Here is a 27,853-nt window from a genome sequence, read left to right as displayed (position 1 = left end):
TGTGTTTACATGCATAATGACAGACCTCTTGCTGTCTGCACCAAAAAAAACAACTTTATTTCTCAGAGCTTCTGTTCATAAAGTAGAGACCCATATTTGATGTTCACATTAAATGAAGACTAGGGCACTGAAATGAGAGAGCAACTAATACTATACAGGCTGCCACTGCTGTGCAAGGCTAGGAAGGAGGACCCCCTCCTCTTCGTTCATCAGAAAATAAACTGAGAATTCTTCTTCTTTTTTTCTTTCTTTACATTTTTGGCCTTTTTTAACCAAAAGAATAAGATGTATAGAAACAAGCAATGTCCTGCATCTCTAAAACCCTTCAATATGTCTTTAGCATGATGGCCGAAGAAAACAAAAGAAATCTGAACACCACTTCAGTTGAAAGGATTTAAGTTATAGCAATACGCACACTATCAAGTGTACAATTTGTCAAGGTTCATTTGATTCTAATAAAATACTTTTTTAAAACCCATATACATTTCATATAGTTATCTTTTTGGGGTATATGGATTCAAAAATAGACATTTAAATCATAGAGAGAGAATGGAAAGGAAAGGGGAGAGATGTAGAACTACAAAAGCTACGATGTTGTCCTCTGCCCCGAGGAGAGGGAGTGAGAGAGAGACAGAGAGAGGAGGCCATGGATGGGAGACAGTGAGAGACAGAGAGAGACATGGATAAAGAATAAAGAGAAGGAGGAAGTGGCTCTGGAGAAAGGGAGATAGGATTGGCCAAGCTATACAGCGCAGAATGACACCCACTTTAGCTCATTACACACGTACAGTCGTGATCAAGGCACAGGGATCTTCTAAAAGTTTCTTTTCAATAAAGTTGTACAAAATAATACATTTTACAGTCTGTACAAGAATAATAGTTCAGCAGTAAAGTAAAGACACGTACAAAGGAGCAAAAGGGTGGGAAGGGGAAGAGAAAAGGAATGGCATAAAAAATAATTAGTGTCCCATTTGTCGTTGTCGTCTTCTTCATTTTTATACTCCAGGGTAATTATCATACTTATAGTTTTCTCCTCAAATGAAAGAGCACTGCTAGGGAGGAAAAGGTGCAAGGAAGGGAAGGTGGTGGTGGTGGTGGTGGGGAGGGAGGGAGGGAGAAGTGGGGAGCAAAGGAGGAAATGAAAAGAGAGAAAGAGCAATGTGAAGACAGAGTGAGTGGAACAGTCAAGGACGAATAAAGAGAGACGTACAGACGATGAAAGAGTTAACGATAAAGAGAGAGCGCACAGGGCACAATGGCACAAAAGTCTACACAGACAAAAACAGCTGTGAAGACAGTAAAACAGGGTCAATCATGACAAGATGAGAGTTCTCTTTAACTTATATGGTACTGTCGCTGGACGCTTTATGCCCTCTGTTAGTTGAGTCCCATTGAAGGTGGCTTTTTTTTTTGTTTGAACTCAATTGGTCCACCTCAAATTTTGCTCCGCTACTAACAAGGCAAAGTCCGGTGGCAAGCACTTCTGTTGAGAAGTCTAGGGACTGTCATGGACCCCCTTCCTTTCAATCATGTCAACAGATTCACATCAGAGTTGGCTCAGTCCTGTTTGCCTTTAACAACCCCCCCCCCCCCCCCCCCCCCCCCCGAGTGGTCTGACAGATCACAACACACCCTTAGTCCATTGTAGCACTGCTACTCCAGGCTTGGCTGTGCAGTCTTCCCCTCAGTCCGTTCAATCTCAAAGCGCTGCCCCTGGAAAAGGTTCAACCTACCTGCCCACCTGATGGTAGATTATTCCGTTTCGAAATGCGTCCCGATTTTGGAGTCCGCAGGAAAGCGGTTTGAAACGTCTCAGTGTGCAAGCAGATCCTGTGATTGGTTTTATGGATGTGTGAATGTGATAAGATAGACTGATTTACAATCTTGATTTTTTTTTTTGAGTCAAGTCCTGAGCAGAGTACTAGTGAGAGATACAGTGTTCAGCTGATCTGTAACATGTTTTTTTTTTCTTAATATGCAGTAATTCAACAGTGGCACTTGAGTAGTAGCTCTCTCAGTTTTATCATGTCCTCAACAAGAGGGAAATCTCTACTGCTGCCAAAACAGTCCAGGCTGAGCCACGTCAGGTTTATAGACAGCAACGGTAACATTTTTGGGGTTGATATATGATGTCAAGAGGTGAGGAGCTGAAGAGTATGGCTGATGATGTAGATCAGAGTCTCTTTGTTTTAACCCATCAAACCCTTCCATCTTAGAAGCTTTTTCTTCAAGAGTTTGCATCAAGGGACGTTCTGGGTTTAGTGTGTGTGTGTGTGTGTGTGTGTGTGTGTGTGTGTATTTGTGTGTGTGTGCATGTGTATTTGTGTGTGTGTGTGTGTGTGTGTATGTTTGGCCCCTGTTCCTTCAATTGAGCTCACACACTTCTGTGGAAGGGGGGAGTTCCAAGACTCAGGGTTTAGGTTTTTGATATTCCGATGTTTTGGGTTTCATTTGGCCGAACACCTTCCTTCTGACATCACAACAGCTCATACTGCCGCAGGTGCATCCGCTGAATTATGTCTCGACAGTCATTGAAGACTCTGCGGATGTTTTCCGTGTCAACAGCGCAGGTGAAGTGGGGGTAACAGTAGTGCCTCCCGTCCCCACTTGCTGTGCTAATCCTCTGTAGATGGAGAAAGGAAAAGAGGAAAATGCATTTTGTGATGTGTGCGTAATATTGCTCTTTATTTTCCAGATCCAATGAAATGACTTAAACCAACAATGTGGTAGCATGCCACTCCATAAATGACACAATTACAACTCTGCCTTTAACTAAATAAAAAATATGTCACACGTATATTGTTTCATTTATTAAACTTAAGGTCAGTATTTTTGGGGTTTAGTAGTGTTTTGCCCAGGGACACCTCGGCATGTGACTGCAGGAGCTGGGGATCAAACCCAAGACCTTTCAGTAGAGAGCCACCGACTCCACCACTGACCCACAGCCCCCATATGCCATTCTCGACTTGTCATTTACAGCATGTCAACTTTTTTAGAATCAACTTAAAAATATACTAGGAGTGCAAATTTCAATCAATGAGGCTGCTGTGACTCAGTTGGAAGAGTCGGTCGTCTCTCAACCAAAAGGTCGGGGGTTTGATCCCCAGCTCCTGCAGCAACATGTCCAATGTGTCCTCGAGCAAGACACTTAACCTCAAGCTGACTCCGCTGCTTTGTCAGTGGCTTATGAATGGGATTAGTTACTCTTGATGGTCACTTTACATAGAAATTTCTGCCGTCAGTGTGTGAATGGTGTGAATTGGTAGGTGTGACCTGCGTTGTAAAATGATACCCTTACCAGAAATTCATCTCTTATGAAGTACTTAGCCCTCGTTACACGTGGGTCTTCTCCAGGCTCGGGGGTCGCTGGAACAGAGAGACAATCTCATATGACATGCAATCTTTCACGTCTGATATGAATGGATCATACAATGACCTGGATAAGGAAGCATACATCATTATGTGAGTCATGACTAAAGAAATGTCACTAAGATGTTTCTGCATGCTAGGTAAACAAAGAAAGGAATTTGACAAGCTTAGGAATCTACGGCTTAGTAGGAGAAAAATTGCCACATCTGTTTTAAGCAGTTTAGTGGATCTTGTTGTCACCCTGCTAAAAAAAACCCCTATCTGATTACTCTCTGAAATAAAACACTATTTATCAAGTCATAGTCAAGTCAAGTTAAAAAAAGGCCAGCTGATTACAGCGGGGCTGACTATATTCAGATCTTTCTATCTAAATTAAAGACAGTAGAAGTATGTCAAAACCGTCAATATGTGGATAATAGTGTTGTACTACTACTCACCATCGTCAGGTGTGGTGTAGCGAGCAAATTCAGGAAAGTAATCCTCGATTTTGGACTTCCCTGCCAACACCTTCTCTGCCAGCAGGTCCTGTTTATTTAGGAACAAGATGACTGAAATAGTCCGCAGCCACCTGAAGAGAACAAAATACTATGAAACAACAGCAAACACTGAGCCATGAAACGCTATGTGTGAAGATAGACACAAGATCAAATCACTGCCAGGAGTTGGTCAAACAAATGAGAACAGATAAGTGGCAGCTCTATCAGCAGATGGCATTAAAAGTGTCCATACTTTTCAGAATTATCTAAAATTAGGCATTAATTTACAACTCACTGTGACATTTAAACCTTTTAGATAATTTAAACAATGCAATATATCTGACAAGGTACATTTTGATATTGTGGATTTCGTAGTACTACAAAACATTACACTGAACTCAGTAAACACTAGGGCTGGGTGATATGACCTCAGATCAATATCACGATTAACTGAACATTTTACCTCGATAAGGATTATTTGGTTTATTTGTTTTTTGCCCTCGCAGTTCACTGACAAGGTCCCTACTGTAAATATGCTCCACTATAAAAGCAGAGATATGTTTTCTAATGAAAGAGTACATATCTGATGAACTATTCTGTGGTTATTTATTTAATATTTCAAACTGAAATCAAAGCATCGCTTGAAATTAAAACGACACATTTTTGTTTTAAAGTAGAAATTAACTTCTCTGGGGCTCTGGTGGCGCAGTGGTTAGTGCGCACCCCATGTATGGAGGCTGTAGTCTTCCTAGCGGGCGGCCCAGGTTCGAATCCAGCCTGTGGCTCCTTTCCCGCATCTCATTCCCTGATTTCCGACTCTATCCACTGTCCTATCTCTACATTAAAAGGCACAAAAAGCCCAAAAATAAATCTTTAAAATTTTTTAATAAAATACATGAACTTCTCTAAAACTGTAGAAAATAAATAACTTTTGTTTCTTGCAAACTGTTTTTCCTCAGTGTTTACATTTGACTTCCGTTTGTTCGGCGTCGTCTTCCCTAAAGACAAAATGTGTCCAAACGACGGACATTGCTTCCATGTCGCGGATGTGTTGTCACGTGACTCTGCCCTCAAAATAATTGACATGGGCAAGATGACGTCGGTTAAAGGTTCTGAATGTTTCTATTAATTTTCGATTACTCTCCCAGTGCTAATAAACACTACGTCTGCTATAATGACAGCAGGCCAATGATTGCGGATGTTTTTCATTCTGCTCATTTTATTTGCTCAAATATAAGTACAGTAAAAACTAAATCTACCCTCCATCTGTTTTATGCTGAGTTTGTTGCACTGTTGTAAGTTATGCCATCATTCAAAAGAAAAAGCACTTTCCTAAAAACGTTCTCAGCCTTGACACTGGTCTTGATTGATATTATTTTTCTGTGAGAATTCATAAAAGCCAAAAAAAACAACAACCCTGAAACTGATTTTCACATATGATTTTCAAATTTGAATATCCTGATAGTTCCTTATCATCATTATCAGACTCTAAAAAAAAGACACATGTGCCACCATCTTTACTTTCCATATGATCAGACATACACAGTCTGTCTTTCCTCACCTGTTGTTCCAGATGTTCTTGAAGAGATTTAGGGCCTCCTGTAAACGGTTGGTCTGATTGTCCTCTCTGATCACCATATTGTAACTGCTACTGGCCACCACGAAGATGATGGCCGTTACATCTGAGGATGTGACAGACACAGAGATAAATGACGAGATTTTAAAAAGAAGTAGTGGAGTGTGAGAAGAAAGTGCAAGCAGAAAATAAACCAAAAAGCTACCATTAAAGCACTGAATCCATTTACGGCGTTCATCTCTTTGACCGCCGACATCGAACATGCTGTGTGAATCAAACAAGAGACATGAATGTAAACAGATGAAATACTGCCATCATGTGGACAAACTGTACAAAAGTCAGAGCAGTCAGCTTTGTCAAATAACACTTCACATCATCTACCTTCAAATTTATACTCACTGAAAATTAACTTTGTCCACTTGAAATCTTGTCTCAAAGATTCCTGAAGTCAGTACTCTGCATCGCAGCAGATCCTGGAGTAGACAACCAAAAGTGTCATAAAAAGAGATCATAGAGATACGGTATAGAAGGACATTTAAATAATTGCACTGCAAATCTGGAGCTGAATTGCCACCCATTCATCTTTGATAATTTGTTAATCTATATAAATATAAACTCCATCTAAACACTACCCACCCGCCTAAAAAAGGTGAGCTTTATTCAATTTGAGTAAAGGTCATTAGCCATGTAAAAACACTGAAAGGTTGTTTATTAATATCTGACACAAGCCGCATTTACAGATGCACTCCTCTTGAAATATCTCATTTTGAAAAGTCAACTTATTTGAATAATGAGGAGTAGTTTGGATATATTGACTTTCTGGTGCCACAGCTTTTACCCACCTGATCTGTTGGAGTGTAATCACTCTGCTTCACGATGTCAATCTTGTCTAGAAAGCTGAAAAAAAAGAAGTAGAAGAAAAGTGTGACACAAACGAACACTGTTCATTTTACTGGAGACAGTTGAGCTCAGATACCAACATAAATTGCAAAAAATAAAAAGTTTGACCTCCAACTACGACAATTGACCTTTCTGACACAACCCTTTAACAACCTGAAGAGATCACCACAACATAAAAGAAGAGAAATAAAAAAAAATGTCCCAATTTTCTAGCACTTAATATCATACTGGTGAGGACAACCGGGGAAGCTACAGGCTGACAAACAATGGTTCTTTCATTAGAGCAAAATGTAACAAAAGAAAAACAAGAAACATGCTTATTCAAAAGTGGATATGTAAAAGGAAAAGTCAAAAAGAGAGAGAAGAGGACAGAGAAAGGGAAAGAGAGAGAATGAAAGCGTAGTGGCGTCTGTCTGACATTACTGAGCAGTTTTCAGAAATAGCTCCCCAGCACCCTGGCCTCCAGCATGGTTACCATGGAGACCCAACCACAGGCGCTATTAATAGTCTATCTGCTCCCAATCTACAGTGGCTTGAGTAGCTTAAGAAAGAATAAAGAGAGGAGATACAGATAGAGGTGGGGAAAAAAAGAAAGTAAAGCAGGATGAGCTGGTTGTGTTTTTGAGCTGGATGTGTGAGCGAGACGAGGGACACAGCAAAAGATTGGGAATGTACCATCTCAACCAAGTGGGGGAGAAATACTGGGCAAGGTTTTGACTTTGAGTACATCTAAACACTAAACCAACAGAAAGTGATGATACAATAGTTATTTACTCTTGCTAAATATATGAGCTAACAAGAAGCAGTTGAGCTGTGGGATTGCAATCGACAGCTGAGCACCAAAGATGTCCTCCCCAAACTTCATTCCCTCTCCCTCCTTTAAACCTCCTGTAATCTGGGGATGACTCAGCCTCGGCCATATTTGCTCCCAAAAACTGCAAAATGCTACTGTGACAGGAAAACTATGATTCCTCCTTTTTATCTATTTTACCAGCTTTTGCTTTAGAAATAACTCTGGGCTGTTAAAAAAAAAACTAATTTGCCATTGCGCAACAAAAAAAGAATCGTATTATAACATTATGAAAATAAAAAGGTTTTTTTGGGAGATATGTTGGGAGGAAATGTTTGAGAAACGCACAAGTCAGGGTGTTTAAAAGAGTAAAAGTCTTGTAGAGGTGAGAGAGATGGGTTCAGAAAATCAAAGGGCTTTACAAACCCACACTTGCATGGATTTGTATCTGACCTCATTTCAGAAGTGTTGAGTTGTTGAATATATAAATTAATGTAAAAACAGTCGATTGCCTCTTTTAAATAACAGAATAAGCTTTTTTTAATAGGTCGAACTTACTGATGAAAATGGACCCAATGAGCACAGAGCTTGTTGTGATATCATATAGCTGCCACTAGATGTTACTCAAGAGCCAAATGTATATGAGCCGTATTCTTCCAAGACTTGATTGTATAAAATACAGGACAGATTCAAGTTATTATGCTAAAGGATAATCCGCCATGTTTTAGGGTATACTAATACAATCCATTGAAGATGGAATCTGCAGTCTTTTTTCATCACAGCAGCCTCATGAGTGAGTTGAATATCAAAACAATTAACTCAATAATTCAATGATGAGATGCCGAACAAGTGACTGTTTGATAGATCACATCTTTCAATCCCTAGGCAGTAAACCATTAGAGCAACACGTCACTACAGTGGGTAATAAGAAAACCTCAGTCACTACTTTACTGTTCCTAACTTTAAGAGACTAACAGCCAATCAGCCAGAATAGGATGCTGACCATATGCCATATAAGAATTAAACACAGATCATTACTTGTACTACACAAATTACTTGTGCAGTGAAGAAAATGTCTAACTGACTGCAAAATAAAGCAGTGAAAATATCCAAAAAATGGAGTACAGTACTTAGATAGAATCAATATAAGTCTCTCTGTGGATGGGGTTTGACACAATAACAATTTTGCTAATATCAACTTACAGAGATCCAAGGTTAAGCAACTGTGTTGGTTCTCCAACCAGCCTCTAAAAACAGAATGTGCGCTGACTGCCATCTACTAGGGGTGTAACGGTACACAAAAATTTTGGTTCGGTACGGTTCTAAGTTTTCAAGCTTCGGTTCGGTACAGTAAAGGGACCTGATGCAACACTTGTTTTTTCTTTATTAGGAACATTTAGAATTTCCCTTTTACACATTGGGCAGCATCGACAGTTCAGACTTGTACACCTGCTCAGGTTACTTTTTAATAACATTTTTAATTAAACATTGTAAAAAAAATAAAAAATAAAAACTTATGCTGCATCCTTCAACCAAAAGAGTCTTCAATAAATAAAAGATATGAATGAAATAAAGTATTTTAGAATTAAATGAAGTAATTAATATAGCCTATATGTAAAAATATTTATTTTTAATTACACTGACACCTTTTAGTTTATGAAGGCAACAGTTTTTTGAATGCCCTTTGAGCACATAATAAACCTAATCACCTCTGGGACAGTTTCATCTCAGAACTATTAATATTTCTCTCTGTCGATATAAAAACTTCAATGGCATTTGTTATGGCTTTGGCCCGTTCAGAATTACTAGCAAAAGGCTGTCTCTGTCGCGTGGTGCCTTTTCAAGTGCTTTAATAAGTTGGACGTGTTGCCTGCGACGTACCCGATGTCCGCTAAACAACAACAGCACACTACTCTTGTCTTGTCAATGGCTCGTTTACAAACCGAGAGCACAGTTCATCAAAGTTAAATTCCTTGTGTGTGTAAGCCAATAAATCTGATTCTGATTCTGAATCCAGAACCACCATGATGCTGGCCCTGGTTTACTTGTAAGTATCAGTGTGAACTCAATCAAAAAAAGAAAACAACTACAGAAAAGAAAGAACTCGACTCAGCCGACAAATAGAAAAATAAACATGATCATTGTACATGTAGTAAAGTAAAAAACCTGGTACCTCAGTGGAAAGACCTTGTCACCATGTATCAGAAGTGGCAGGTGGTTACTTACTATTGGGCACAGTCGATTAGCTGGTACTCGTTGGATCTCTCGTAGCACGCCCTAACCCCCTCGTCCTGCCACAGTGTCTTCGCATGGTCGTAAAACTCCTGAGGTGCAATGAGGAAAGAAAAAACACATTAATGTCAGAAGACACTCTCATGTCACCAAATTAATTCTTGCTGCTTCTGGAAAAGATATTTGTGTGGGATGCAATAATCAAAAGCTTGTTTAAGCTGAAAGTGGGAAACAAAAAGCAAGTTCTCTCTCATGGCAACGTACAATTGAGCACCTGTTATCTTTTAAGTGTACTATTCGACAGCCTTTGCTTGATTAAATAATGTCCAACAGTTTGTGTGCTGAATAACATATTGGATTGCTATTACAAGCAGGGCGAAGTCAGTATCATTCACTGTGCATCTTACACCAAATGTGACAGGTATGGCACAGCACAGAAAGAAGAACAGGGTTGTGTGCCATCCACAATGTGTTTCTAAGGGCACCAAAGGCTCAGCACTCTTGTTGACACCACATGCAGTGTGAGTTTTACCTGGGCAATGCCTGTGTACATGTCTATAAAGGTAAATAGAGGTGATGGAAAGAGAGACACCCAGGCACTATGGACAAACTCACTCCCATGCATCATGGATTAACCTCTTCAACATTTCATTTGAATGTTTGTTGGAAAATTGCCTTAAAGTCCCTGATCCAGGCAAAACACCTAAGATGGTGACTTGCACAAAAACTTTAAGAAACACACATCCACAGCTTGTGATGCATATATTCATATTCTAAGCACCACTGCATAATATATCGTTTCACCATCACTAGTGGGATGTGCACATGTGCAACAGTCACATCACAGGACGTGCCATCTCAAGTAAATGACCTGAAGCAGGTCGTGCTGCTATATTTTGATGCTTAATGGAAACTAAAATTCTCCAGTTTCTTGTTGACCATGACTAATAGCCGATGTACAAGAAAAGTCTGACTGATGTGACATTAGTGCAGCCCTTCACAAAATCAGAGCATGCATGGACCTCTGTGCATGCAGAGTCTGCATGTCACATAGCTGTAAACTAAAAAAATAAACACTACTGCTGTCAAAAGCCCCATTTCCACCAAGCGCTCCGGTTTGGTTCTGTACAGTTTGGTTCAGTTCGGTATGGTGAACCCTGATCTTGCTTGCGTTTCCACAGCCAACCGTACCTTTATTTGTTAAGGTGGAGAGTAAGCCTGATGGAGATAGCAGTCAGCTACGAAATAGTGTGACATCATAGCAGCCCAACACAGTGTAGCCTGCTATCAATTAAGTTCAACGAAGAAGAAGTATGGGACACAGTAAACAAAAGGGACCCTTTAGGGTCGACACAGACATAATAAAAAAAACACACATACATGCCTAGTATCAACCCTCTCTCTGTGTTCTCTAAGGCAGAATATACTTTCACCATCCAGTTTCACAACTCGGAAACTATTCCTTTCCCCTGCTCGTCATAAACAAGTCATCAACCAAACAAGTGAAGCCAAACAACAACCATACACAAATAATTGCTTCCCAATATTCAGTTTAAGTGGAATTCATTGGAAAGCAGCTGCCCCCCAAATACATAAATACTAGAGTATATCAGGTAACGACAGCAAACTGAGAATGTAAAAAAACACCATAAAACCATCATTTAAACAAGATAAAACTTTAATAAAAACTCACATTCATGGAGGACAGCCACTAAGGATTATCCTTACATTCTGTGATTATTTAATTGACCCTTTCCTTTTGCCTAAAAATGTTTAGAAAATTCCTAAAAATACGTGTTGAGTGTTTTTCCATCGCCGAAGTCTCTATCTTCAAAAGTTCTATTTGACTTACAGTCCAGCACTGATGTGTTGCACCAGCTATGTGTAAGTTAAATCGTAGCGTAGATTGAAAGTTATTTCTAATTTAGGAAGGAGTTTAAGCACTGCTAACATTAGAGGTGCTGAATCGACTGAGAAAGTTTAGGCTTAATGATGAAAGAACGTTTTTTTTTGTCATCCTTTTGACCAAAGCTCTCTCTGTTAAAACTCTGCATCACAGTTTTTTTTTATCAGCTGTCCAATCGCCCCCAGGACACATGTTAATACAAAGTAAATATATCTTCACATTACAGCCATGAAACGATTGAAATGGACAACAGGGAAAACTCCTCAGATGTGAGATATGACACGTTCTATCCCCATAAGCAGGATGGAGTTTAACATGAGCGTAAAATCACAGTAACTTTGAGCACCCTGGTTACAACGCAAGTCATATTACAAAGTCAAACTTCATCCCTCAACATTTGTTTTGTTGCATGTCCAGGGAAAAAAAACATCTTTTAAAAGCACACACACACACACAAAATAAAACAGAGCCACTGGAGCTGGTAGAAACAAGTGTCTTGCCCAAGGACACTTCTGCAGGGTTGATGTGTGCGTGCTAGTTTGGCAGCACAGCTGTTAGCTGAAGGTCATCATTTATGGCTGTATGTACATAAACAAGAGGCGCTTTGAGCCGTCTAATGTCCTTCCATAATCATCATAATACAATAAACACAAGCAGTTGTACTAATTAGATCCTTATGCCAATGAATACATTATACAGTGGCAGGCGAATCAAAATACTAATTTCCCAAGAAACCATGGAAGGTATTAACATAAGGTTTCTTTGACAACTTGGGCATTTTAAGACGTATAGAAGCTGGTGAGAAAGCCTATCTTCAGAATATACAACCTTTAAGACAATCATAATAAAACAATTCAAACCCCCCTTTTTTAATTTAATTATTGTTGCGTAGAATTTGAGTTCAAGCACTGATTTAATGGACTTGAGCTTGTATTACGCTTTTCTAGCCTTCTGATTACACAAAGCGCTTACACCTACCCATTCACACACTGATGGCAGAGGCTGCTATGTAGACTGTCCATCAGTATTAACTAATCCCATTCATACACATTCAATTGCCGCTGACGAAGCTGCAGGAGCAAATTGGGGTTTAGTGTCTTGCCCAAGAACACATTGGAATATGACTTCATGAGCTGGGGATTTGAGCCCTCATCCTCCTGGTGGAGAGATGACCCCCTCAACCAATGAGCCACAGCCGTTGCTCCGAAAAAAAATTTCAGTTGCTGGCTCTTAAGTCTCTATGGCCTTCTAGAAGCAAGTGAATAAAAGAGAATCAAGCCTGGCCCCACGACTGTCTGTGGATAAACAATTAAATCCCCCAGAGTCGGAGGTTAAATCCCTTGGCTTAGACAATTAGTTAATGAGAAAATCCAAGGGAGAATACTAAACTCACACAGAGATTACCCATGTCAAGGGACTATCACCTGGGATTTGAGATAATGACCTACAATCATCCCCTGAAATAAACACAGGTTAGAGGATACCTGTACCTGTTTCCAATGTATTATGTTAGCCCCAGCTTTACAACGACATCAAACAGGGAACACTACAGTACATCTCGTACTCCAGTACTGTTCTTACGATTCATTAAGAACTACAAGCAACAGATTTTAAATGCAGTAATTCCAAGTTTAGGAACAAAGTATTTCTACCAACAATTTTAAAATTGCAGCCGCATGGGTCTCTGGTGCTGTCACAATCATTTTCCTGATAGTGGTGTGTGTGTGTGTGTGTGTGTGTGTGTGTGTGTGTTTCTGCACTGTTTCTTATGTACTACTCACAGAGGGAAACTCAAAGTCCTTCTGGCCGATGAGGTTGAGGATGTATTCAATCCGATACCTGTTCGCTGGGCACGCCAACTGCACTGGTGGTGTCAGAGTGCTCATAGCTGTAACTATGGTCTGTCAAAAGCACACCAATGAAAAAACAAACAGATTCAGGTTTTGTGACAAGCACAACGATATTTTAACATTAACAGGAAAGCAGGACTAACTATCTGCTCATATGTATGATCTTGATTAAACCCACTGAAGGATATGACTAATCGTTGGCGTTTTGTGTACTAACAACAAGAGGCACTATCACAGCCACTTACCTCAATAGCTTCTTTAATGTTATTCTTGATGTCCTGAATTTTCTGCTTCTTCTCTCTGAAACAGACACACAGGTTCAGTGACATTATGTTAGGGATTATTGCTGTAAAGACATTACATTCATACAGACATAAGAGTGTTTGCAGCCCAAGAGTACAAAACACTACAAAAGATAGAGAAGAGTACATCCATCTTCAATGTTATTCTTCTTACTCTAGCTACTTTTACTATGTGGAGGACCACTATGAGCGGCCTGAATTCCGATGCATGTTTTGAGTTTAAACCTCCTTACTGTTTACATTGATAAGGAGACGATAAACATTTGGCTTTTTTTTTTTTTAACCTGACATAGAAAATCAGCCCTCAAAGAAAAAGAGGATTTAGTTAGCAGTACAAAGAAGGCACTCCATGTTACGATGACATGGAGTTTGTTTTTAATCTAGGAACTGTAAACAGACCTTCATTGGCAGCGTGGTGGATAAATTATGTCTGCTGTGAAGATAGCTGTAGACATTTGGACTCTTTGAGACAGAAATTACAACAAAGGCAAGTGGAGAAGCCAGTTCAGCTAAATGAGCTTTGTGTTTACAGTTGATTTGACAACATTCACCTTCATTGACAAAGGGAACGATGGGCATCTTTGGCCTATGCCAATCTTTAACTTTTCTCAAGAGACATGGCTGCACTAAATCATATCTATGCAAATATACTGTATATTAATTTCTATAGACCAGGGCCATTTACATTCCAAAAAGTCTATTTAACCATTTGGTTATCCCCCCCAAAAAAGGGCTGAAGCGTTCCTTCACAGGCTCATAATCAGAGAAGACATAGAGGTGATCAATGCTACCTCTTCCCATGCCTGAAATGTCAAGGGAACAGTAGATAATGCCAGGTGGTGTGGTGGTTAGCGCTGTCACTCACAGCGTCAAAGTTCTCAGTTTCTTTTCTTTTTTTGGGCTTTTTGTACCTTTAATGGAGAGATAGGACAGTGGACAGAGTCGGAAATCAGGGAGAGATTGTGGGGAATGACATGCAGGAAAGAAGCCACGGGTGGGATGTAGTTGGTATATTCCTCCTTTATCTGATTTTTCCCCCCTCATGCTGCAACTTTTACAGTCCAAAAAACATGAGTGACCTCAGCCATCTGTTACAGCAGGGGGCTCCGGAGGCTCATCAGCAGCCGCCGCCGTGCTAAAAATCCTGCCTCAGCCTAACTTTCAGTCAATCTAACGACAGGCTCAGAGCCGAAGCTGAGGCGGGGTCTTACTACGCGCCTAGCTATGGATAACACGTATCGTTTTCAAAATCAATGAATAACTAATCAGACCTATTGTCTGAATTATCTTTACCATACAAATGTGCAACACAATATACTGTATATAAATGAAAATTAAATAATAAAAACATGAAGCACAAATTTGCTTCCAGTATGCACAGTTGTGTTAGACAAGTTCTTAACATGAGTTTTTCACTTAGCTATTAACTCATTTCCCTGCAGGATGATAATCACATATATATCCTTCTAAAAAGCCACAGCCCTCAGTCTTTACAACTGCTGCTCAACTGCATCCAGGACATTAACGCCTGGACCACCCAAAACTTCCTGGCACTTCTGACTCCAACAGCCTAATTTGTAATAAACTCCGCCGGATTGTCAGCAACATGTGGAAAAATCTTGTGGGTGATTTTTTTTTTAAATTCTTCTTTCATATTTGATAAACAGACTCTGTGGTGAGACTCTGCTCCCTCCAGTGAAAAAGTCATCCATCTTTTTTATAGCCTCTCATCACTCTGGACTATATCTACTATACGGTTAGGAGGGACGTTGATGAGGCCTTATTTACATTTTCATCCTGACAGTCATTAAAGAGGGGGTGCAGACAAGAAAGCATGATGACACAACTGGTTATAGTGATGACATCCAATCATGTATTCAGGTGAATTAACTTGGGAGGGTTTACAGTTAGATGGTAAGCAGATGATGACCCTTTGGGTCCTAGCCCAAAGGCAACTCAGTCTTAGTTGAGAAGAATAGAGAGAGCGCCTAGTCAGTCATTCATTCCTTCCTTGAGAAAACCAGGCCAACCTTTGGAACCAGAACTCTTGTCACAAGCCACTTACTCTGACCTTTTGGCCACCACAACACTTATTCCATTCACCCAGGCTGTGTCGTCACAGACATATTGAATTCTTTGAGACCCAAATCAGTAAATGTATGCTCTATCTCAGGAGCCAGGCTTTTTAAGACGTGTTTCTAGGTTTATCATGTGGAGGCCTTAGAGCAACTTAAGGATTGATTCAGCAGAAATTTTAAAAACAAGGGTGTTTTTATTTTTACACACTAAAGGGATAACATTTAACCCCACGTTCAACGTCTAACAGTTTAAGTACACATATAGAGCAAGTTAGCAGAGTGTTGTTTACCTTAGTACTCCAGTTAACTACTCACTGAAATAGAGGAGCCATACAAGGCTGGATAAACAAAAAATACAACCAGAAAATCCAAGCATCAACCAGTTGAGAATCACTGTTGTAGACTGCTTAAAGCTTCCTTTTACACTACAATGAATTAATGAATGAATTAATATTTGATTTTAATGTCAGAGCATTTACAAGACCCATCCCACATGGAATTATTCTGACACATTAGCTGAGAGACAATCAAATGTTCCAGCATGTCATGTGGCCAACATCACAACAGCACTATTGACATGAACCCTCCCCCAAATACAAACACTCCAATAGGTAAGATATACAACCAATACCAACACAATACCAACAGAGCCCCCACAACCCAAGGTGCAATACACCAATACAAACAAAACACATAACTACATGTCACATTCACACAACATTCACACACTGATGGCTGATATGTAAAGAGTCCAGAAGTATTGATTAATCTCATTCATACATATTCACACACCACTGGCTATGCCACTTGAGAGCAAATTGTGGTTCAGTGTCTTGCCAAAGGACACTTCGACTTGTGGCTTCAGGAGCTGGGGATCGAACCCCATCCTTCCAGTTGTGAGACGACTGACTCTACCACTGATCCACTACCCCAGCTGTACTTGTACAAGCCCTCCACAAACAACTAACAAAAACATATAGATAAACACACGCTTCTCTCTAGCCTCTCGCTGTGCTGAAGCTAATGTGGATCCAAAGGATCCAAAACATACAGTTCAGTTGTGTGAAGTTATTTGCTGTGGCCACAGACTGCAGATATACACAAATGGACAACGTGCCTCAGCCTCTTCCTGTTGAACAAAGATGAAGCCAAAATATCCCTATTACGGGCGCTAGCATATTGCAAATTAGGAACCAGACTCTGTGCAGTAGGGATCAGCTGGAAGAGCCTCGGTATTAAATTAAATACATGCTGTCTTTTGTGTAAATTATGTAATAAAACTTGGCTTTTATATATTCTTTACTTTAGCGCCCTTACATGAGCTATCTGAATAGCCAAAAACTAAGATAATATGGTGCAGAATTTTCCCCTGCTGAGATTTGGGGTGGGGCAAAAGTATGTTTTTTCTTTTGAAGTTTCTGAATGTTTTTTCTACAATAACTTAATTTATCCTGAATTTAGTGCTATTTAAATTAATAAACTGGAACCAACCTGACAAATAGATAAAGCCAACAGCAGCTTTGAGCTAGCTGGCGACCAGCTGAAAGGCTTTCCTAACTGTCAGCTGGATCCAGTCCGAGCAGTCCCTGTGACGCTGCTCCGGGAAACAAGATGAGAATACTAATGAAAAATGCCAGACTTTTTCTTTATCCACCTGGATGGAATACCTTCCAGATGAAATACCAGTGTGTCTAATGTCCTTGTTATTGTGACAAGATAAAACTAATAAATGGATTCATAACAGAATTCAACATAGTCCCAATGGAGGTAAGATAGCATTAATTTTCAAGCAAACTGGCATCTATTTTTTTTACTGTAAGTTACAAGCAGAAGATAAAAAGCGCATCAGTCAGATCTTTGCCAAATCTTCTCTTTTTCTTTGTGAGCAACTGAGATGTATATGAAAAATAAAAAGAGGCCTTGTGTACTATTTTCAAAGCTCATGTTGTTTTCACATTTAAGTGGAGAAACAACAAATGTCCCACTGATTTTAACTTCTCAAGGAAAGGAAATCGAGCTTGTCAAAAGCTACAAGTACTTGGGATTTATTCTTGAGTGTGATCTGTCTTTTAAATCACATATTGCCAATTTGGCCTCCAAACTTAAGGTGAAGTTGGGATTTTATTACCGAAATAAATCCTGCTTTTCCCTCAGAGCAAGGAAACTTCTTGTTTCATCAACCTTTCTTCCTTTGTTGGATTATGGAGATGGACTGTACATGGGCACCTCAGCCAAATGTTTACAGTCATTGGACACCGTGTATCACTGTGCGATGAGATTTTTGCTTCACTCATCACTGTGACTCAGATTGGCCATCTTTGAAGGTAAATTGACATGCAGTTAGAAAATCCCAGATCCAGAAGTCGAACAGCATAAATACGTAGCATAGCAAAAGTCATGTCAGCATCTGCCCTTGAATATCTGTACAATATGAAATGTACAGAGCTGTAAAGCTGTGCATGTTTTCACTGTTCGGTAGACCAGGGGTTCTCAAACTTTTTGGGCTTGTGTACCCCCTTTCAGAATTATTTTCAGCCAAGTACCCCCCTATCCGGCCAAAGACATTTTTCAGGAAATCATTTGGGAAAAGAACATTACTAAACAAATGTATGTGGTCTTCATAAAGCTGTTGGCTTATGTCACCCCGCAAGACAAACAGTGCTTTGGGAGGAACAGAATACGTGGAGGTTAATGCCATACAAATGTATTAGTGGTGGGCGATATGAAAAAAATATCATATCACGATCACAATTTTATCACGATTTTTTTCCCATACTGATCTTAAAGAAACATTTTTGCAAGTTACCAACCAGTTTAACCAAACTTATTTCCCTGTATAATGTTTTTAATTGCACAAACACTGTGCTTAGAAGTTTAGTTTATTTATTTTATCATTTTTTACAGCAGAAATGTCTTTCCCTGCATTCTGATAAATTTGTATGTACAATTGTAGGCTTTTATGCACCACTTTAAATTAATGATTTAGTATTATGTCCTCTTTGGTGTCTTTAAATCTATTTTAAGGTTCATCAGGTACCTTTTTATACAGTGATGCATTCATTTAAAAACATAATCCAAAATGTGATTATTCTGTGACACATGGTCAAAGTAAGTTTTACTGAATTAAAGAGGTCATATTATGCCCTTTTTGGGGTTCGTATATTTAATCTATGTACTGCACACAGCGGCTCTCTTCTGACTCTCTCTCTAAGGCTCTGAAGTGCCCACGTTCAGAGTCCCCACGTGTGCCAAGTCTGATCTGATTGGTAGGCCTGTCAGCTCTGCCGTAATTGGTCAGTCGCTCAGCACGTTTCTCGGAAATGTCACGCCCCTTTTACCATATTGGGAATGCAGCCACTTTGGCTCCGAGGGGAGCATAAACATTAGCACCTTAGCACTACTGTGCTACCGCAGGCTACGGCATATCGTGGGCGTGCTACAGAAGTTAACGGGCGTGCAACATGAGCTGCTGGGCTTGCCACAACGAGCCAATGGGCTTAGATCAGTGATATCACACTGACAAGACGTCACACTGACAAATTTTTATCGAGGGGGGCTAGAACCGAGCGTTACATGCAGCTAATGCTGCAGCTAACAGGAGGACGTAGGAGAAGCCGCGTTTCCGCGGACTTCAAATTTTTGCAAATAGATGTACCTAAACATGCACAGGATCGTTGATTGACGAACAGACAGTCACCATGGTTACTCACTCTCACCTGCCTGCTGCACACTGAACGAGATGAGAAAGAGGTGCTGACTGACATCACTTCAAGCAGCATGTATAGATACTAATGAATGGAAATAAATGTTTGTAGGTGACTGTTCAAAAACAGGTCCAGACCTCGCTGATATTATCGCCTCCCTCCGTTTCATTCTCGTTTCAGTTACCACAACAGGTGAGTTTAGAGTGGAGAGGCTTGTTAATAACTGCAGCATCATAAAATGAACACATTAGCTCCGTTCTACGATCTCCCTGTTTTTGCAGATTGTCAACACGTTTAAACCCTTCACGATCTAAGATCGTTATTTCGCACACCACTAGTTTGCTGTGATGCAACTTTTTTTTCTATGACATTTGTCACGTACCCCTAGGGGTACGCGTACCCCCATTTGAGAAACACTGCGGTAGACAACCAGTCTGCCGCTTGCTAACCCGTTTAGCATGGTCAACTGGAAGAAAAGTCTAATTGCAACTTGCTGAAAGGGGGTATACCGCCACCTATCATAGCAGAGTCTAACATACGGTAATTCCTTAAATAAATGTATTCTTCCCAGGTGCTTGTACATATACTGGGGACAGTAGTCCAATCAAATTAAATGGTCTCATCGAGCTGTAACCGTTGCTCGACTCAAATGTGCATGTAGACAAACTGACTGTGAACCCAGGCCTCACAGAACCAGCAGTGGTGTAACATTGATGGCCAGACTTTAGTGGACCTACATTGAGTTGTCAATTACAGATGTGACAATTTGATGGTGCCTGGCTCTAAATGGCCAGGCACCATCTTATCTTAAGGAGCTACTAGTGCCATACTGTCCCTCGAGAACATTACAGTCCCAGAATGCAGGCCTGCTAGTGGTACCTACAGTCTCTAAGTGTACTATGGGGGGTAAAGCCTTCAGTTATCGGGCTCCTCTCCTCTGGAACCGCCTTCCAGCCGGTTACAGACACAGTCTGTATTTTTAAGAATAGACTTAAAACTTTCCTTTTTGATAAATCTTATAGTTAGGGCTGGTGCTGGTGTAGACCAGCTCTTAGTTATGCTGCTATAGGCTTAGACTACCGGGGGAACTGGCACCCTGAGCTCCTCTCTCTCTCTCTCTCTCTGTGTGCATATACAGTACATCATATTACTGCATGTATCTATCTATAAATCTCAGTCACTAACCACCTACTTTCCTGGGAGCTCTTGAGCTCTCTTAGGCTCCTCAAGATCGTTGGTTGACGGCCTGCCAAGCCCGGGGATCCGGCCGAAGATTTCTGCCTTTTAATAAGACAGTTTTTTCTTACCACTGTAACTTTTGCTGCTTTGCTAAAGTGCTCATGATGGATAGGCCGGATCTTTGTAACATAGCAATAAGTAAGGTCTTTTACCTGCTTTTTGTAACATAACAATAAGTAAGGTCTTTTACCTGCTTTTTGTAACATAACAATGAGTAAGGTATTTTACCTGCTTTTTGTAACATAACAATAAGTAAGGTCTTTTACCTGCTTTTTGTAACATAACAATAAGTAAGGTCTTTTACCTGCTTTTTGTAACATAGCAATAAGTAAGGTCCTTTACCTGCTTTTTGTAACATAAGAATGAGTAAGGTCTTTTTACCTGCTCTTTTGTAATGTTAACAGACAAAGAGTAAGGTATTTTACCTGCTTCTTGTAAAGTGTCTCGAGATAACACTTGTTATGAGTTGACGCTATACAAATAAAAATTGATTGATTGATTGATTGATTGATTGATGAGCATAACTAAGTTTCTGGTCCTCTGCAAGGTTCTAAGGAGATAAAGATTCTGCCTTCAATTCTGGTTTCTGGGTGCAGCCTGAAAACTTGGAAATGTAATCGTTTGGCGCACAAAGCAGATGCAGCCTTGACCGTACAACGTATTTTCAGCTACATCTAACCCTAACCCTCCATCATACTTACTCTGCATTGAAGCCGTTGACATGCAGGATTCTCATCTGTTTCACTATGGTGCTCTTTCCTGACTCGCCAGCTCCTGCGAGTGACACAGAAAGAGAAACAGAAATTAGGAGACTGTGAAACACCACACACATAGACACAGACAGTATTAGGATACAGTAGAACATTCACATTAGTCAGAAATGCCACTTTATAGTATTTGTATTAGTGTAAAGGAAACTTTACACTGACAAACAGAAAAATTAAAATTAAAGCAAATTAAAAAAAATGATTTTGTATTTAGAAAACTAAGAGAAGAATCAAGGACACTGCATGGTTACAACTGAAATAATAAACTGGATCATTTCACTAGATACAGTGACCAGAATCACAGGCTTACATTCACAGACTTCATGATGTGTGCCTATAAACGTTTCGATAAAATAAAATTTAAACATGATCTGTGCTCATCACTTTTATTGGTTTTGATCTTAACAATCCAAGGGTTGAATCAACAACAGCCCAAACCCTCATCATGTGGTGTCTGTATGCGCGTTGGGGCCTTTTTTATTTTCCATTCATGCGTTTGTATTTTTCTCTTTCGCAAAGCGTTTTGGCTAATCAATTTGTGTGATACTCCTCGGCCACCTTAACAAATGTGAACATACAACAAATAAGATGTTGTGTTTACAGCAAACAAAATAACTCCCTTGTTTCTCTGTAAATTTCCATGGCGCACACACTTGTCAATTGCTATAAGAAAAAAAAAAAAAAAAAAGAACTCTGTAGGACTATGAACCCTGACCTCTTCTCCCAAACTAAAGAGGTACTCCTAGGAATAAACTGAAATATATAGTGATGGGATGGCGCATAATAATGTAGGAAGTGTGCCGAGCTCTCAGCTTTTTTTAATTATCTGTGCCTTATGAAAATCGAAATAAATCTAATTTTTGGCTATACTATGCAATATATGTAAATGAACATGGACTTTAACAACACAAACCTTTTAATAATTTAAGTCTTACAATTCAAACCCAATACAATTATTTAGTGGTAGAGAACAAGAAAATAAAGAAAATTGAAATAAAACAAAATGAGTTATTCAATCCTTCTCTAATGAAACACCCACTGACGTAAAGCTGAAACTGGTTAAGACATTAAGGTGTCAATGTGCAGTACATAGTGTACATAGTTTTCAAGGTGTAGGAATCTTAAACTCAGCAGTGATAGTTCAGAAGTAGCCCAGAAGTCAGTCAAGTTAAATTCTGATTTACTGAGGACAATTTGTGCTCAACTGTCTGGTTATCTCAAAGTTATGAGTCTAGTTAGAGAATGTTACATGCTTTATGGTAAGCTAGATATATCTATCGCTATGTTCAAATCACGACACTATATCACGTTTGTTCTTAATTGCCAAAGGCTTTAACAAATAACAAGCAGTAGTAAGTGAAAGTATTAAAGAGGACATATTATCCCCCTTCTCCACCTTTTCAAACAGTCCCCCTGTGGTCTAAATGAAACATCTGTGCTGTGCCTTGGTCAAAATATAACATGATTCAAGCACCAGAGGAGGTTTGTGACGCTCTCTCCCGTCCAGGGAGATTTTTTTTTTTTTTACCAGAATTCAACTTGTGATGTCATAAGGAGAGCAAATTTGAAAATGAAGCATTTTTCTCTGTGTTGTAAGACTTACGCAGACCACAAACAAAGGACTGGATGGGTTTATTTCACATTTTGTGGGTCAGTAGACACTCAGGTTACCCAAATAAATGTTCAAAAACACTGTGAAAGTAGATTTTTCATAGTATGTCCCATTTAAAACTTATTCTTTACAGTTACTAATAGGTACATTTCAGCTTGCATCAGATGTTTTTTCCATTGCCTACGTTAATAATGCTTCTTAAAATTCTTAAACCCACTAATTTTGAGACTGCAGATATTAAAGGAGCAATATGCAACTGTGACACTTAGCGTTTAAAATTGGTACTGCAGTCCATATTCAAAACATTGAAGGGAGCTGTCTCCCCCCGCCCCCTCCTCCCAAGAGTTGATGGTAGGTTGTCATGTTGCAGACACTGAAGCTTCTGCGTTTAATCAGCTTTGCCTCGGTCTTGAAACCTTTCTGTCTGCTAGCCTCTCTCCATTCTTTAAAAGCATCTCTAATATTTATCCTAGTTTTACCACGTTTCTGCTCGTGGAGCTTGATAGAAAAAGCTGAAGCTTTTGAGGTCGGGTAGAATCACTTATATTTGAACTAGTTTTATTGCTTGTTTCACAACTAAGAAGGAGGACATACTGCATACTGGCTGCTGCATTGTTGTCAGAGAAAACAATGTCATGTTTTCTTTGTCTGATCATATAGTAAGGTCATTTTATTTTTTACTTCAGTAGATATGTTCCATATTGGACCTTTAAACATCAAGACTTATTGCAAAGATCACGTTTACTTAACTCGAGGTTGTGTGATTTGAAAATACTACAGCAGCAATCAGTCTCACGCGGTCCTGAACTCCATCATATCGCTGGCAACATAATCTTCCTGTCGAAAATGGATCGCCACACAGGACAGGGATGTGAACTTTATTGTTTTAAAATAGTAAGCTTATATGAAGAGAGTCATCACACGCACATGGACACATTTGATACGCTTCGACCACTACGCTTCTTATGCTTTGAGATACTGTTAATTGCATCTATTCCTGGAAAGGCTCCTTGATCGCTTACCATTGCACAATATTTTTTTGAAAGTGTAGAACCGGTACACTTTTAAAGGTGTAAATAAGCATCCTTCATCCAGCTTTGGACCATGCCTTTAAACCCCCATTAGGCAAAAGTCTCCCATGTTGTTGTCCCATTCTTTCATTGATGCAGCAACTTTGGTGTTTTCAGGGCAATCAGAGGGAATACTTCCACCAAGGCCAATAGTTAAGTCTTTTTTGTAACTCCTAAAGGCAGCGCTACATACTGTAAGTCTGGATAATTCACTATAACGCAATAGTGTGGTGAAAATATAGTTATGCCTAGCTGAAGAGTTATCATCTAAGTTGTAGATTTAGTATGAATTTTTAAAATGGAAATATTTCACATATTTGACATACATTAGGAAAACATAGCAGTATACAAAACACTGTGTGGATAAGGAAGTCATGTTTAGATGTGGACACATTTCAAGGGTTCTTCCACTGTCCATACTAAACCTCAAACATCATTAGTTTCAGAAAAGAAACAAGATCTGTAATCTTGCAAGCAGACAAACAAATAGAAAACATTTGCTACTGGCAGAGCTTTTTAAGAGAACGATTAAGTTGCCTTCATGTCCTGTGAGAAAAATGTGATCACTGTTCATGTCTGTGATACACTGCTGTCGACAACTGATATTAGTAAAAAGAAGGACTAAAGTCATTTTGTGTTTCTGGCATTGCAGCTGTATGCTACAGGTCCATTGATGGCCTGTGAGGCATCTTCTGTAAGAGTCAAACTTCCATCTGTTGCTCTGGATCCACACCTGCAGTGTGTACAACTGCATGAGAAGAGAGCAGCTCAAAGTTCAATGTGTGAGCTCTGTGTTTGCAGCTCTTTCACACAGTAGGACACCTTCCCTGTCCCTAACATGTTTTTTTTTTTTTTATTCTGCTCACTCTCCACTTCATCTTTAGCAGTCGATCCACTATTGTTTAAAACTTCATATGGCAACAATCTACAAAATATAAATATTATTTATAACTGTCTCCTATTTTACAATGGAGTACTCAAAAGGTCTGCCAACAGATGACAACTATTTCTGTGTCACTGACGCATAACACAAAGACTCCACAAGTATTAAACTATTTCTCATGTTTTGGTTCCTGATTGTCGATTTCACCCGGAGATTCTTTGAGATTAAAAACAAAAGTACTATCTTTTTCCCAAAATATATACAAACCAACATGGCCTTGAATACACTTTCAGCTGAAAAAAGGTTACAATGGAGGGTGAGCCTTTCATGCTACATTTGGCTTAGCTCACTGTTTTAACATATAAATATATAAACATGCCCCCCAAAATATTACAAATCCCAAATTACAGCTGGCAGATCCATTGGCATATTTTAAGTTAAAGCTATCTTTACAACAGACATATTTGTTTTGGAATTCATGTGGGTCCTGTTCTTCTGCTTTCCTGAAGTCACCACAACTTCCTCCCCACTATAAATACAGGTGTGTCATACATTACACACCCACACTAATGTTTCTGTAATCAGATATAATGAATTTTACAAAGAACACCAAGACTTTTTGGGAGCGTTAAGCCTGTGATTGGACAAACAAGGAGGGTACAGAGGACAGCAAGGCAGGGAAAGTTAAAACACTCTTTGTCTCTTATGTAATAAAAGACCGAGCCCACCTCCAGATCACTCTCTCACACAGATGACCACATGTTGGGCATTATTCACGTTCATTTCTCTTTGAAGTGTTGTTTTTTTTCTTGCAGTCACACAGTCACACACTGTTTGGGCTCCAAAGATCCACAAACTGGCAGGCAATGTAAAACAAGAGTTAGCTTAGCTTAATGTTCAGGCTTTCAGGCATGACGAAAACTACCACGAATTCAGTATTCAGTGTGCTTTACAAAATATAGAAGGTCATTTTGGATCAAACTTTTGTTATCCTTAAATTAACAGGAAACCCTGGTTGATTTGAGTCAGTGGTTGTTTTGTTCTATAATGACCAGTGACATTAGAGTACCCACTTTATACATTACCTTTGCATCACTGAATATATTAAAAACCAACATATGGGCTCTGCTAAAGGATGTTTGGGCGTTTGTAGTGGTAGATGGTGTCAATTTGACAGCAACCTGCTGAATACCCAGCGCAGTGCTGCATTTTTAGTCTTATGCAATAGCAAAGTCACACTGTTGACAATGTTTCCCAAAACAACATCCCAGAAGGTTATGCAGGGAGGAAGCAGCGTCTCAACTTTGCAGACTGAAAACTTGACTGTATGAAAGTACGTATGAGAAAAATAAAATTAAAAAATTAAAAAAGAATTAAAAAATAAACTCACCTAAAAGTAGTAGTCTGTGTGTTGCTCTGTATATCTGTTTGTCTTTTTGGAGCTGCTTCTCTATCTTTTTGTTTGCTTCTCTTTGTGCCTTCTCCTCATTTCTCTGGTCTTCGGTCTTACTGTTGCCCAAACAACCCATCTTCCCGCAAGAAAAAAAGAAAAAAGGGGGTCAAGGGGAGGAGGAGGTGGTGGAGGGGAGAAGTAGTGTAGGTGGAGGGGGTATATAAGGAAAAATAAATAAACTAAACTGGTCTAGATTCCTTGTTGGACATGCGGTTTCTGTTGCAATGTTACCCTCATTCACACCATTTTACGTCCCTGGCCAGCTCCAAAAACTAAGCGTTTTGCAGCACTGTAGAAATTATGTGTCCATAACGCGTATTTTGCTGTCAGAGAAGGGCAGGATACTGTTGCTGACGACACCAAGGCCGCCTTCTCAGTTTGCTGAATCCTGCTAGGGCTTTTTTCCTCCTTCACATGCAGTATAGTTTAGATTTTCCAACTCGTACCCCTCGTCAACTGTGTCTCGCAAAGAACCGAAATCCACAACGTCTCTTAGGACACCAAAAATCGGTGTTTCACCTCAAACGGAGGCAGACTTAACAGCCTTATTTGCATCTCCGAAAAGCCCGGGTCTTGCGTCTCACTGCTGCCCGTGACAAGAAGCCGAAGTCGGCCTGTCCGAAAACCTCGCCAGTGCTGTGGCGCGGCTGGTTACCACGTCTTCTAGCATGATAAACACTTCCATAGGTGTACAATACTTCGATATCTCCGTCACAGTCGTCGGGGGGGCGGGGGGGCAAAAGGACAGGAAGTTGAAAATAATATTTACACTCAAACGAGCTACATGTGTGATACTCTCGTTGCTTCCGTCGTCATCCGGCTCCTTTTCATTTGCTGCATCAAATCAACCCTAAACAGTCCCAAACTCACTGCGGTTGTCTTTTCGACTGGTCCCCCACCACCTCCAACCCTGACAGGAACCAGTTCCCCCCGAATTGTCCTCCTTATTTGTGATGGCTGTTCCTTGCAGTGTTTTCTCCTCCAAAGGGCCTTATTTCGCTCCCAACCCCTAGCTTTTGTTGCTGAAATGTGTTATCAGCCCCGCACATCACCAACGAGCCTCCAAAACTGCGCACCTATTCTTTTTTAAATTCTCGTGCTGGGCCCCGATTAATCCATTCAAGTTGATAATCATTAAAGAGAGAGAGAAAAATGGAAAAAAGAAACGTGACCAAGATGTGTAAATCCCTCGAAATGCATCCACGTTCCTTGCAGGTGAAAAAGCAACCCCGCTGTCAGGCTCAGTTTCTTTAGCCTGCATACGGCCTACATATGTCTACACATGAAGACACTCGTGCAAACATGATACATATTCCTGTTAAATCCGAGGTGGATAAATTGGCTACAGGCTTAAGACTACATGTGCATACATTCACAAAAAAAGGACGCGGGGTTGTTGTAGCAGCACATTCCCAGCGCGAAGGCCGCTCCCCTCCTGGTCGCTGATCGAGGAAGGTGAAAGAGAGGAATAACCAATTCTTGGAGGTTATAATTTTTTTCCTTTCTCTCTCGCACTTTCTCTTTCTCCGATAATAGTAGCCTACATTGAGGAGATAGACAGCGCCGAAGAGAGACGGGGTGGGGCCACACAGCGCTCATTGAACCCTGGGAAGGAAGGACCGAGGGAGGAAAAGAGAGGCCGCTTC

The 27,853-nt window shown here is 40.0% G+C and overlaps 1 protein-coding gene across 6 annotated transcripts; it reads right to left on the bottom strand.

Moving 5' to 3' along the window:
• gnas (GNAS complex locus) lies at positions 1-27,853 on the bottom strand. Of its 6 annotated transcripts, none has more exons than XM_061058679.1 (13): positions 26,393-27,853; positions 26,145-26,283; positions 21,124-21,196; positions 13,345-13,399; positions 13,031-13,150; positions 9,338-9,435; positions 6,264-6,318; positions 5,821-5,894; positions 5,627-5,685; positions 5,407-5,527; positions 3,807-3,937; positions 3,299-3,366; positions 1-2,623 (listed from the first exon to the last, which is right to left on the bottom strand). In XM_061058679.1, exons 1-13 carry the CDS (start codon positions 26,414-26,416, stop codon positions 2,477-2,479), a joined length of 1,164 nt encoding a protein of 387 aa, XP_060914662.1. In that variant the 5' UTR covers positions 26,417-27,853; the 3' UTR covers positions 1-2,476. The 6 variants fall into 6 exon arrangements, with proteins under 6 accessions (XP_060914662.1, XP_060914663.1, XP_060914664.1 ...); XM_061058680.1 differs by having other exon boundaries at positions 26,439-27,853; XM_061058681.1 differs by having other exon boundaries at positions 26,451-27,853.

Source organism: Labrus mixtus, chromosome 15, assembly GCF_963584025.1.
Source record: "Labrus mixtus chromosome 15, fLabMix1.1, whole genome shotgun sequence".
Taxonomy (NCBI): Eukaryota; Metazoa; Chordata; class Actinopteri; order Labriformes; family Labridae; genus Labrus; species Labrus mixtus.
Note: the sequence above shows the minus strand (reverse complement) of the source record. Positions and strands in the feature narration are given on the sequence as shown.

Excerpts from the sequence above, each read along its gene's own strand:
- gnas (XM_061058679.1), bottom strand. The coding sequence starts at position 26,416 with ATGTCCAACAAGGAATCTAGACCA. Across the intron at positions 26,284-26,392 it reads CCAACAAGGAATCTAGACCA|ATGGGTTGTTTGGGCAACAG; the intron begins GTTTAGTTTATT and ends TCTTGCGGGAAG. Across the intron at positions 5,528-5,626 it reads ATGGATTCAGTGCTTTAATG|ATGTAACGGCCATCATCTTC; the intron begins GTAGCTTTTTGG and ends TCACATCCTCAG.